Raw genomic sequence first — 12,901 nt, 5'->3', positions numbered from 1 at the left:
ACTTAATAAAAAGGTAAGCTAAAAGTAGAATAGATAAAAAAGATGTGAGATAGATAGATATATGTGAAATATTATTCAGCCATGAAAAGCAAGGAAATCCTGCCATTTGTGACAACATGGACAGACCTTGAGAGCATTATACTAAGCGAAATAAGTCAGAATGACAGAGACAAATACTGTATGACATCACTTATATGTGGAATCTAAAAAAACCAAACCCACAGAAATCAAGAGTAAAATCGTGGTTACCAGAGGAGGGGAGCATGGGGAGATGTCTGTCAAAGGGTACAAATACTCAGCAGTTAGATCGGTGCTTATAGTTAGCAATACTGTGTTATATACATGGAAGTCCCTAACGGAGCAAATCTTAAATGTTCTCTCTATAAAAAAAGAAGTGGTAGTATTGCGAGGTGATCAAGCCAATGGAATTTAAGTTCTGATGGTTATCATTTTGCAATATATGAGTGAGACAAATCAACACATGCATTACATCTTAAATTTTAAAAAACTTTTTATTTTAAAAATAATTATTAGGTTGGTGAGGTTATGAGTGATTTTTCTCCAAAGAAGTTTTTGTTATTTTTTGAAAACAAGGAACTAGTTATTTAACAAAGATTTTCTTAATAAATCTGTCAATAAATGAATTACTTTAATAATACACATCAATCAATAATGTAAATGTTTTTCCTTATTTTTCCAGTATGATGGTGAAATTAGAGTCCTCTATTCCACCAAAGTTGCACCCTACTTAACTTCTAAAAAGTGGGGGAACAGAGATCTACAGGTAAAGCCTGGAGAATCCCTGCAAGTTATACAAAACACAGATGATACAAAAGTTCTCTGCAGGAATGAAGAAGGAAAATGTAAGTCACTATTTACTCTTTATAGATAGGACACCCCAGAATTTAACAACTAAACAAGTTTTAGTGATCACTCCTATTTGTATTAACTGTTTTTGCTCCATGCTTTGTGAATTGTGGAAAACATTAAGAAACCGGAGATCTTGCAGTGCTGGAATCAATGTATTTTATTTTAATTTTTTTTTTTTTTTTCATTTCCCACCTGCTATATTTGGCACTGAGTTACCAAAGTTATGCCAAATTAGTGCTTCTGAAAATGTGGTCCCACAGACCACCAGCATCAGAAAACTCCTGTGTGTATTACCATTCTAACACCCTGGACCCACCCGTGACTTGCTGAGTCATGTGCTCTGGAGGTCAGACAGAGTCTGATCATAACGGCTTCCCTAGTTTGCTCCTATGTACACTAAAGTGAGAACCACTCTGCTAAAGTAGTGAGTGGTTCTTGCTCTGGTCTGGTTTGAAATTATATCGCATATGTCACACCTAGAATCTCCAGTTTTCCTACCTTGCAAATTCACTTGTTTTCACTTCCTGTTCGGCCACATTTAATACGACATTCTATTCCAAATAAACACGAGAGAGTCCTGTCCTCTCTGACTTTCTCAGCTACCAAAGCTGGCAGATGGAAATGTTTTTGTCCAGTTTTAAAAGGAAGCTTATTTCATTTCAAGTCCAGGGAAGAGTGAGTCAAAATTATGTTGTCCTATATTTAAAATTGAATAGCCAGCATGGCTGTCCCATACCAGCTCGGTACGTCTGCACGGAAAACACAAACTCTGAGCTCAATTTTAATGACAGGAAGGTGACTCAGGGACAGGAACCAAAGTAGATTTTTTAAGAATAAAATACAGTGACTCAAGGGTGGGGAAAATGGATTTAAAGTTTTTATGGAAGGGGTGTGGTTGGCTTTAAAAGAAAAAAATGGAATGTGGGTGCAAAGATAACAGGCAGGGGTATGTAGCGTTACTACTTGAAGGTCACTGGAGATAATTCAAAGATGGAGTTCCAGAAGACAAAGAAAAGCCCCATTCAGACCAGGATTTGTGAAGATGTACCCCAAGGAATAGTCTTAAATGCAGAATAACTACATGCTTTAAAAGATCATCAAAATATTTTTAAATGTTCAAATTTTTAAAATTATTAAATAAGTAATGATGAATATACAAACTGAGTATTTTCCAGGATGATTATGATAGCATGAGGAAATTCTCATGATACAACAGTAAGAGAAATAAGAAGCCTGCTTAAAGTAGGACAGGATTTATTTACAGCCATGTTAAAAAATATGTAAATAAAAGAAACCAAACTAAAATCCTCATAGTGGCTGATTAGGGTGATGGGCCTAAATGATATGTTTCCTTCACTCTACTTTCCAAATTATTTCACATTTTTCACAACAGAGAATTGTTCTAGTACTTGTCATGTGGACCTTTCTCCAGAGGACAAGCTTCAGACTTATCTTGCCCTGCTGTCCTGAGATTTCTGTCCCCACAACAAATCCAATCTAGAGCAATGCTCCTCGACTTCAAAGTACATACACTTCACGCGGGGATCTTGTTAAAAGTGCAGATTCTAACTTAGTAGGTCTGAGGTAAGGTGTTTTCCCAAGGTCCCAGGTGACTGATGCTGCTGGCCCACAGAACATGCTCTGAGTAACAGGATATAAATGACCTCAGCAAAAAACATGTATAGATACAGATGAGCGGATGTAGATTCAGCATCAAAAACAGAAATTCAGAGGAGACTCCTACCTAGGAACCAGTAGACCTTAAGAATGAGGAAATGCAACAGCCATTCTGGGATAATTTGTAATCTGCTATCATTTTCTACTTCGACATCAATAATTCTAAATACTGCTATGACTACTGGAGGACTCCTATCCTCTTAGAATTTATCATCTGTTAAAAATGAGAGGTGAAAACATTACATGACATTCTGGTAGATAAAATCAAGGGTTCCTTGTAACTTTTATCTTCTTTTTTTTTTTTTCTGGTGCAGGACCAATGCACTTTACAATTCTCAAGCTCACTGATAACTAATTCAATTCTTAGGTGGTTTTGGGGTCCATCTCGAACAGAATGAAAACCAGGTGATTATATCGGTAGCACTTGCGTACTAGTTGTTTTTTATTTATAGACTTTCTTTGGCCTGGACTTTTTCTTAGTTTGGCTTTCCCATTTGGGAGGAGATTCTGGGATACTCCCATGAGCACTTGGAGAAGTAGACTGGGAAGAGAAGGCAGCTAATAAAATCTTGTTAATAAACTAGGAAGAGAAGGAAGCTAATAAAATCTTGAGAAGGCAGCTAATAAAATCTTGTTATCAAAACAAGGTACACTTGAGTAGTAGGAGCTTAATCAGTTGGGAACTCGGAGTGGCAGTGTTATCCCATCTGGTGGGAAACAAACTGGGGTACTTATACATCAACTCCCTGTCCATCAGGAATTGAAGCCTACTCCTGGGCAGATGGGAGGGCCACCAAGAGCATCTGCGATTGCATTATTCCACAATTCAATGATCATATCTGCTTAATTTCCCTTTTATTTTTCCAAATCTCTTGCTTTTCTTTATTTTTCTAAAACTGCTGGTTAGTCTTTCCTTGAACTGGATCCTTAACATGTTTAATTTTCTTAATTTCTGATCTATTCCTCAAATACCTCCATAGGATTTGGGACAATTGTTGTATGGATTTAACCCTTCCTCAGCTGGCTTATTGCAATAGCCTTTCAAATGATATGTCTCCCTTACCCTTCTCTCAGCCAATCCACTCACCATACTGTTACCCAAATATTATTTTTAAACACATGAAGTCTTTAGGGTTAGTCTATAAAACACTTTGTGATCTAGCCTCACCTTCATCAACTATTTCCCATCTGCAACTAACACTCCAGAAATATAAACTACTCATTTGTCATTCCCTGAATACATTTTGCTATTTCATCCTTCCATGCTATTTTATTCTACTTGGAATGTCCATAAATTGTCTATTAAAAACAACCCAGTTGTCATCTAAAATTGGAAGCACACTCACTCACTCCTCCGCAGCCACCCTAACACAATTAATCTCTCCCTTGCTGCACCATGTCGCTACTGTTATTGCTGCCACTGTCCTTACTGTTTTTCCAATCTATTACTCTTATGAGACTGAGCTTGAGAGTAGCTTCAGTGAAATGTTCTCAACATTGTATTGCCAACACCTTCTACACTGCCTGGCACCTTGTTTGGGGCTTGCTGAATTGAGTATAACAATTTGGAGATTGCAGTTGGATAACCAGATGAAAATCTGACATACTGACATTCACAGGAAGAAGTCCGTTGAATAGTTTAACTTGTTAGAAGACAGAAGTTCTCTGTCTTAGCCATAGTGATGTGGTTCACTTGTTGTGTATCATTTGGGAGACTCTGAATCTTTCATTTCCTTTTTTCCACATCTAATTAGCAGTAACGACATTTGCAGTCCAACACCATGATGACCCTAACATTTTCCTTACTTTCTATTCTTCTTTAATCCAGCAAAAAAAAAAAAGAAAACCGTAGTTTACTTAAACCTAATTTGTAATGATAGATATGAGAGGCTAAATCATTAACAGTAATCCCTTCCCACTGTGGAGTAGAGTACAAGCCACTTTTACAGGCATTATCACATTTGATCAAGTCTCACCCACTGACTTGTAGAAAAGCATATTGTAGAGGCATTGAGATCTTAAATATATATTTCTGGCACATTCCCAAATGTTTAGAATTTCTCGCTAATATTTGTGCATGTTCCTCAACTCAAAGTCTCATAAGCTGTGAGTTTTCCCACCTCCTGTCACTGGAGAAAATTTTTCTACAAAAAAGTAGAAAATTTTTTCTACAGAAAAGACATGAGCTGAGTTATTTGTGATCAAAATGTTGTCCATTTCCTTCGGGCATCAAAGGAAGGGGAATTTTAAAGATGCTTTGGGTGTCCCCAAATCCAGTTGATCATTTCTTTGCTTAGGTAATTTTGGTTTCGATTTTAAAACAACACATGTTCACTGAAGAAAATTTTTGTATTCAGAAATTTAATGTCACCTAATTTGAAGCCCTAAAAATAAGTAGGGAGAGAAAAAGAGAGAGGGAAACAGAACATTTTTATAGAACTAGGATAATAATTTATATTTAGCATTATACACTGCATTTCGTTTTTAATTTCTATTACCTTATGAGCATTTTCTCTTGAAGTCGGACGTTGTTCCACTTGCCTTAGTAAATCTATGCAGTATGACTTTATTGTTTTTAAACTGCATGAGGGCAAATTGAGTAAGTTTAACTTTATTTCTGGACTTGCTCACAACAAACGAAATACTAAGGAAATAATAAAATTTGTCATTTTTATTGAGTAAAAAATTTGAAAATATTAGAACAAAGATATTTTTCATTTTTTCCAAAGATGGTTTTGTATATTCTTGGTAATTTTATATTCACAACACCCTTCTGAAAGGTGAGTCATTAGTCCTGGGACACATCTGCACCGTAGCAAGTAAATGTTTTGGGAAGAAATTAACTGGCACATATGGTGGGTGGGTGTTACTTTCTTAACCGACTCTACCCACCACATATTTCAAAACATTTGTTTCGAGTCACTGTGTTCTGTTCTATGAATGTGAGATTTCCTAATGATAATTTCATACTATGTGTGAGAATCCCTGGTGTGCCAGTGCCCACGATATTATAGAGCTAACTAAACACAGCAGCCACTCTGCATGTTACAGAACTATGATGAGGTTTTCTGTTTATTTCATTTGTTTGTATTTTTCATTACATTCCCTATGATGAATGTTCATGGAACATGTGAGCAGAGAACATTTTTCTACTGCAAAAAAAAAAAAAAATTTGTGTCTAGGAACTATCATGGAGAAGTTGTTTAAAACTTCTTGGTAAGACACTTGTTTTGACACTGTCATGAATCATGCTTGTAATAGAATGAAGTTTCAGCAGAAATTTTTAAAGGTACTAGACAGCAAAACCTATGCTGTATTAAAAGTCGTTAACCCTGCAAAAGTGCTACATAATGGTGATTTTATAGTTTATGAGCCCCAAATGATCACATCATTTCAGGGAACTAAAGTAGAGCAGCACAGTACCATCCCACACCCCAACCCCTTGATAAGTTTGTTTTTAAATAATATTCACAATCATTGATGTTTATGTAGCTCACACAGCAACAAAAACAACAAAACAGCAACAACATTAGAGCTTTCAACAAAAGAAAAAACTGCTCCATAGAACTCTTGAAGAGTCAAGTTATAGGAGGAAATGTAATAGGGATTTGAGAAGCTAAGAAAATATATTTTTTTATAATACATTTTGTGAGGTTAGGTAATTAAGCTGTATATCATGAGTTATTAACTTTGGTCATCGAAAGGACTGTTTTATGCCTAATTACAGATAGTGTTTTATCCAGGTCTACACAATTTCAGCATAACTAAGTTTTAAAAAGTGGATGACCTACAAGCACTAGAAAATAAAAACCTTTTATTTCCAGAAATAGTGATTAAATTCTCTTTGTTTTGGATTTTGTTTCTCTTGACCTTCTAAATATTTTTTACAAACAACAACAGAAATATATTTGAGGCCAGAATAATTCCAATCTCTGGCAATATTTTCTTACTTCTTACGCATTTCTCTAATTGTCTACATTCTAATATTAGTTCAGACACTTTACAAAGCCCAGACAACTCACAATGAGATTGACTTCCTTGTTAAAGGCTTCAGTCGTTATTTTTAAATTATTAATTTAAACATGAATATCATGGGAACACTTACTTGTATTGTTTTATTTTCCAATTTGTTTTAAGAGAAAATTCAAAATGAAAACATAACCACCAATTTTAACTAACGAAAAAAAAAAACTTTGTGACTCTTAGTGTCTGTAGAAATGGTTCACACTTTATGTTAGCCCTAAACATGAGTACAAGTAAAGACAGACTTCAATTATTGGAAGCCTGACACAAAATCCACAATTTGTTCAAAAAGTCTGTTATTTGCACAGAGTTTCTCTTTTGAGAGACACACATAGAGTTGAATTTGTTAGAGATGAGATTATCCCCCTTTAAAAATTATGCTAAATGATGATGTCTACCTTAACTTTTTTTTAAGTTTTGTTAACGTGAAATGACTGAAAGAACTGTGGAATCAAAGTCTACCCAAGGATCATAGATATTAATTTTAGATGACCTTTATATTAATTTTTCCACTTCTTTAACTGAAATAAAAAGGAAGGTATAACATGGTCTAATTTTTCATACTTTGAGAAAAATATTACTTATTGTACTTTTATCATTTTGACATATGCTTCATGCTGCAGGAATTCAAAGATAACTTTGATTCTTTATTTTCCAAATATGATTCTTATGAACAATTTTCATCAACAAGTAGTTAATTTCTTGACAAAATATTTTGGTGGAATTTTTTTTACCCTGGAATATATCAAGGGAAAGTTCATTTTCTTAAATTTTAACCCACAATTTCAGTTGTATGATTCTCACTTTAAAAAAATCTTGCATGTTAAATCAATGGCAATGATATTAGTATGTTTACCTAAGTTTATTAACATTGGTATTAATTTTTGCTTGTGAGCTTCCTGCTTTATCAGTTTTTACACATTTACTCTGATTTAGAACCAAAACTAGATCTGAGGTGGAGCAAAAACAATAGATTGACTCAGCAAAAGAAGTTATTTAGAAGCTGTATTGACAAGACTATAAATGGTACTAATCTCAAGCATACAACAGTAGCTAGGCGCTAACACAAAACCAATAATTCCAAAGGTTAGTAACATTAATTAGATGTCAGCAGACATTTTCTTAAGAAAAATAGCCCATATTTTTTCTTAGGAGTATTTTGCACAAGAGGGGCAAAAATAAAGTGAAAAAAATCTTTTCTTTCTTGTATAAAATGTCTATTTTCCATTTAACAGAGGAATCACTAGAATCCCTGATACGTGCTCTTCTAATAATTATTTGTTCCATGAAAGATGAAAATGCAAACGTTGACGCTCTGTCAAATGGCAAAAGCAATAGTGAAAGATCTTTCACGCTGGTTATAAGAGAGCTGTTTTGAAACGATTTAGAATGCACACTCCCCCAAGTAAACACTAGATTGCGGATCTGAAAGGGGAATGGATCACAGTTCTGACTGTTCAGTATAATAAAATTTGAAAAGTTAAGTCTTAGACCTGGTGATATTTAAAATCCCTACCTGTGACCTACTTTTGTCATAGGAGAAATTATGCTTAATAAATTCTTAAAACTGTGTCACATGGGTAACACCTTAAAGAAATAGATTAAAATGTGAAAGAAGCTTGTGCTACAACCTACAGTAGCTTAGAAAAGAAAATATTGGTTTTTAATTTATGGGGGAAAGGAGGAAAGATTGTAAATGGAGGAAAAGAGTCATGTAGGAGAGAGAGAGAAAAAATGTTAGAGAGAAGAGGAAAAGTTATAAAGCAGAAACTAACACTCCATTGTAAAGCAATTATACTCCAATAAAGATGTTAAAAAAAAAAAAGGAAGGAGAGAAAAGTGGACACAAATAAGAAAAATAAGTCATGTTTGGAGATAGATATAATTATTCAATATATTATATCATATTCTTTTAATTATTAAATTTTATTTCAATTTCTTTAAAAATAGTAGGGATTTTTCAAGTTTGTACTGTTAATAAAATTTATTTTCTTTTTCTTTCTTAGATGGTTATGTCCTTCGGAGTTACTTGGTGGACAAGTAAGCCCATTTTCTTCTACTACTATACTTCCAAAAATAATTATATGCTTTTCTTTAAGAAAGATTCCTAATATCACTTACATAATATAATCTACTAAACTATCATAAATAAATTTTAAAACAATATGCTATACTAATGTCAATGGTAGTACCCATAACGAAGTTAGTTTTGATAAAGTGTCACTGTTTTAAATATAAAGGAGGAGCCCTTCTGATTCATGATTATACAGTTCATAGTTTTATATATTCATTGGATACAGACGTTGCAAATATTGCAGACAGGTCAAAACCACTAACATTTTAATTAATACTTTGCATTTCGCTAGCTATTAATGCAGTTGATTGAATTGAATTAATCAGGTATCTATTAGTGTCTGCAGAGTAGGTACAAATATCACCTGTTAACGGTTTATAGCTTGGCCCCTAATTGAAGGCTTTTCTTTACTCACACCAGGCATAGTAGAGTATTAAGTTGCCTTTTCTGGAAGCATGCCAGAAAAAGATAGTGGTCAATGATTCTTCCAATTTTATGAATAGGACATTGTCACAGTCTGGTACTAGTGCTATTAGAGTCCACCCCCAATGTTATAAGATTCTATTCCAAGTAAACCAGTGCAAGAAATGAACTCCATTATCAGGGTAGGTCATATACCAATACAGAGATTTACAGAATTCAGCATGATTAAGAAATCAGGGAAGATTCACAAACTGTATCCATAAACAACCTGACACCAATCAGAAAGAGGCAAAGCAATGTTAAGGGCTCTGTCAGCAAACCAGGAAAGAGTCAAAAGAAAAATAATCACAATACTTTTATTTTCCTCAGAGCATTAATCACTGTAGTAGGCATGGGACTTTTCAATAGGTTTTACTCTATGAAAGATACAAATTTCAAGGAAAGAATGCGTGACAAATAACGGGACCATGTCTTCATCAGTGATTACTACAGGATGATTAAGAGAGAATTCAGAAAGTGTACTCTCTAAGTAATTATTGCTTTACCACCTATTGAAGTGAATACTTGATAAAAGTTTATTGAATGAATGATAGAAAAAAATCTGTCCTCTTTGCATTTGCATCAGATTTCCATTAGCCAAATCCTCCCTCAATCTCAGAGAAAGGATCCAAACAGAAGACATAGGGAACTCACAGCATCTGCCATAGTTGGCAGCAATTTGAAAAGCCTGCTGCTGCTTCCATGATAAATGCACAGAGGTAGTATAGGAACCAAGAGTAGGTCTGGTCTAAATGACAAAGTCACCTTACATTTGTGTATCCTACGTTTCAAGGCTATATTAATATTTATAATTCTTTCTATTTTAATTACTTGCATATCATTCTCTCCTCCATTAGATTATACGTTTCTTGAAATAAAAGCTTTGTCTTACTTATATCTCCTGGTACATAGGAGGGACTCAGTGTGTGTGTGGAATAGAATATTTCACAAAGATTCAGGGCAAGATAAAACCTAAAATGTGTAAAACTCACCAGAACTATTATTATGGATGCCGCCTATAACCACAAATATTTTTAAAATTATATAACATAAGAATCACCATACAGTGACTTCCTTGGCAATCCAGTGGTTGAGACTCCATGCTTCCAATGCAGGGACATGGGTTCAATCCCTGGTCGGGAAACTAAGATCCCACATGCCGTGCGGCATGGCCAAAAAGTTTTAAAAATAAAAAATAGGACTTCCCTGGTGGCGCAGTGGTTAAGAATCCACCTGCCAATGCAGGTGACATGGGTTCAAGCCCTGGTCCGGGAAGATCCCATATGCCGCGGAGCAACTAAGCCTGTGCGCCACAACTACTGAAGCCCACGGGCCTAGAGCCCGCGAGCCACAACTATGGAGACTGATTGCCACAACTACTGAAGCCCGCATGCCTGGAGCCCGTGCTCCGCAACAAGAGAAGCCACCGCAATGAGAAGCCCATGCACCACAACGAAGAGTAGCCCCCGTTCGCCACAACTAGAGAAAGCCTGGCATGCAGCAATGAAGGCCCAACGCAGCCAAAAACAAAATTAATTAATTAATTATAAATAAATAAATAAAATATATAAATAAAAAATAAAAAAAGAATCACCATACAAACCATATACTGGCTGCTTATTTTGCAACCAATATTTATATATTTTAAATTAATATTTACAAATTATAATTAGAAACATTGCAAAAATGATGCACCCATTTCCTTTGCCAAATATTTTTGTATTTGTTTCAACATTTGAAGTTCAAGTGAAAGTAGTATAAATCTGATATTACTGAACATAAAGAATCCATCGCAGTTTTGGATTAAGGCCCCCAGTGGAGTACTGTGCCATCATTTTTCAGTTTGTTCAGTTCAACAAACACTATTGACCAAGGACAGCCGTGTGCTAGGCTTATAGTTCTATCTAAAGATGAGTAAGGCATGGTCTATGCTCCTGGGGCATGTTTTCATTATTCTGTATGTCTATGATATGGAATAAATTGTGTGTGTGTGTGTGTGTGTGTGTGTGTGTGTGTGTGTGCACGCTTTAAGAATGAAACAGAGGATTAGATTAAGTCAATGAAAGGAGATACAGATGCATATGAAATTTCTTCCCACTTATAAATGTAACTTCTCACCCTTAAATGCCTTGTGTCACATAAAATCACATTATAAAACTTATAACCTAAATATTGCTTTAATGTTAAGAAGATTCTTTCTTTAAAATAAAATTTATTTTCTAAATTTACAGTGATGGAGAGATTTATGACGATATTGCTGATGGTAAGTCTCACGTGGCACCCAGCACAGAGAACAGTCATGGTGAATTTACTGTTCTTACAAATACTGAAAATAGCTTGCTGGATTAATTAGAGCCTTCCAATCTGATTAGAATTTGAATCACCTGAAAATGTTAAGAAAGGCAAATGCCATGGTATAATGAAATAAAATTATTTTTGAACATGACTGAAAATCAAGGAAAAATCTCTTATTTATTTTCTTTGGAAAAAAAGAATGAAATATTAGTGTATTTTTCATTATACCATGAATCTTAATAAGAATTGCTTTTATCCACAAAAATATTTGTGCTTCGACAGTAAGTAGGTACTTATTTCATAACCTGTATTACTCACTAGTATTATCTAAGCATTGTACGTTTCTAAATTATGATCTAAAAAATTAATTTCACCTGAAATGAAGCATAGTGTTAATTATGTTCCTTTTAGTCTCCTTTTAAATGTATGATTCTTACTAATACCTAATATTTTCAACCTCATTCAGAATTACTATCAAAAAGTACATTTAATTAAGTACCAGGTAAAATAATCTTGAGTCTCATTTTGATAGAGAATAGATTTGTCCAGAAACTTTATTTGGAAAGGTACACTGAGCAATGAATGTTAAATAAATATATGGCCTTCCATTTAACTGCTTTTTCATAAAGTGAGCCAATTCTCCTGTTTTTATCCTAAACCAGGAGAGTATGAATCATTTACATTTACAACGTTGGAACACTTAGAGGATATGTATTTTGTGTAACTAATTTAAATTTGTATTTTCTTCTTTTAGGTTGCATCTATGACAATGACTAGTTCTCAGCTTTGGTCATTCTGCTATGTTCATTTGATGCCAATGTGAAGTCTGGGTTTTAATTGGCCTATGTTATCAGGTATCATAGAAAATGAATGCACAAAACTAGTTATTACCATTTGTTATAAAATTCTGATTATTTTTATACATTTTGAGATTTTGGACTTAGAAAATGATTTCTCTGCTTAATCAACATCTTGGAAAACTGCATCAATGAGATGTAAGAAATATTAAATACCAGTTCTGCCTCAGCTACAATTATGTAAGCACTTCTTTTAGACCATCAATAGACAACTCTCCCTTCCTAAAAAAAAAAAAATCATTTGAGAAAAAATGGCTGTTGTCTAAAGAAATATAAAGAACAACAAAAATATAAGGAAGGAAATTTTTAAACTTTTCATAAGAAGAAAAACTCTTGTTTATACTTCTAATGATCCTATCTTATATTCTCTATTCAAATTATCTATCTTTTAAAAGGCAGGGCTGTCTCCACTCTTACTGGTGGGTTAAATGTTTTCAAAAATTATAGTAGTAGCAGAAGTTTTGTATAAAGTTTGTCCCTATTTGTTAATTACGAATATTTTTTAATTATTTGACGAGAATGTGTGCAATTAGTATGCACACCTAAGATTAAAACTGTAGAAGGGTCTAAAATGTTTTCTTTTTGTAGATTCATATGCTAACCAGATAATTCTGTTTAAAGTACTGTTGTAACTAGAGCAAGT

The 12,901-nt window shown here is 34.1% G+C and overlaps 1 protein-coding gene across 1 annotated transcript in view; it reads left to right on the top strand.

Annotated features, from left to right (window-relative positions):
• FYB1 (FYN binding protein 1) overlaps positions 1-12,516 on the top strand; it is a 115,675-nt gene extending 103,159 nt beyond the window's left edge. Inside the window, exons 16-19 of the mRNA XM_068535269.1 lie at positions 701-863; positions 8,577-8,610; positions 11,338-11,369; positions 12,156-12,516. Coding sequence (XP_068391370.1) covers positions 701-863; positions 8,577-8,610; positions 11,338-11,369; positions 12,156-12,178 — 252 coding nt within the window. The 3' untranslated portion in view covers positions 12,179-12,516. The remainder of the gene's footprint in view (positions 1-700; positions 864-8,576; positions 8,611-11,337; positions 11,370-12,155) is intronic.
• The last annotated feature ends 385 nt before the right edge of the window (positions 12,517-12,901 follow it).

This window comes from Eschrichtius robustus, chromosome 2 (genome assembly GCF_028021215.1).
Source record: "Eschrichtius robustus isolate mEscRob2 chromosome 2, mEscRob2.pri, whole genome shotgun sequence".
NCBI lineage: Eukaryota > Metazoa > Chordata > Mammalia > Artiodactyla > Eschrichtiidae > Eschrichtius > Eschrichtius robustus.
Note: the sequence above shows the minus strand (reverse complement) of the source record. Positions and strands in the feature narration are given on the sequence as shown.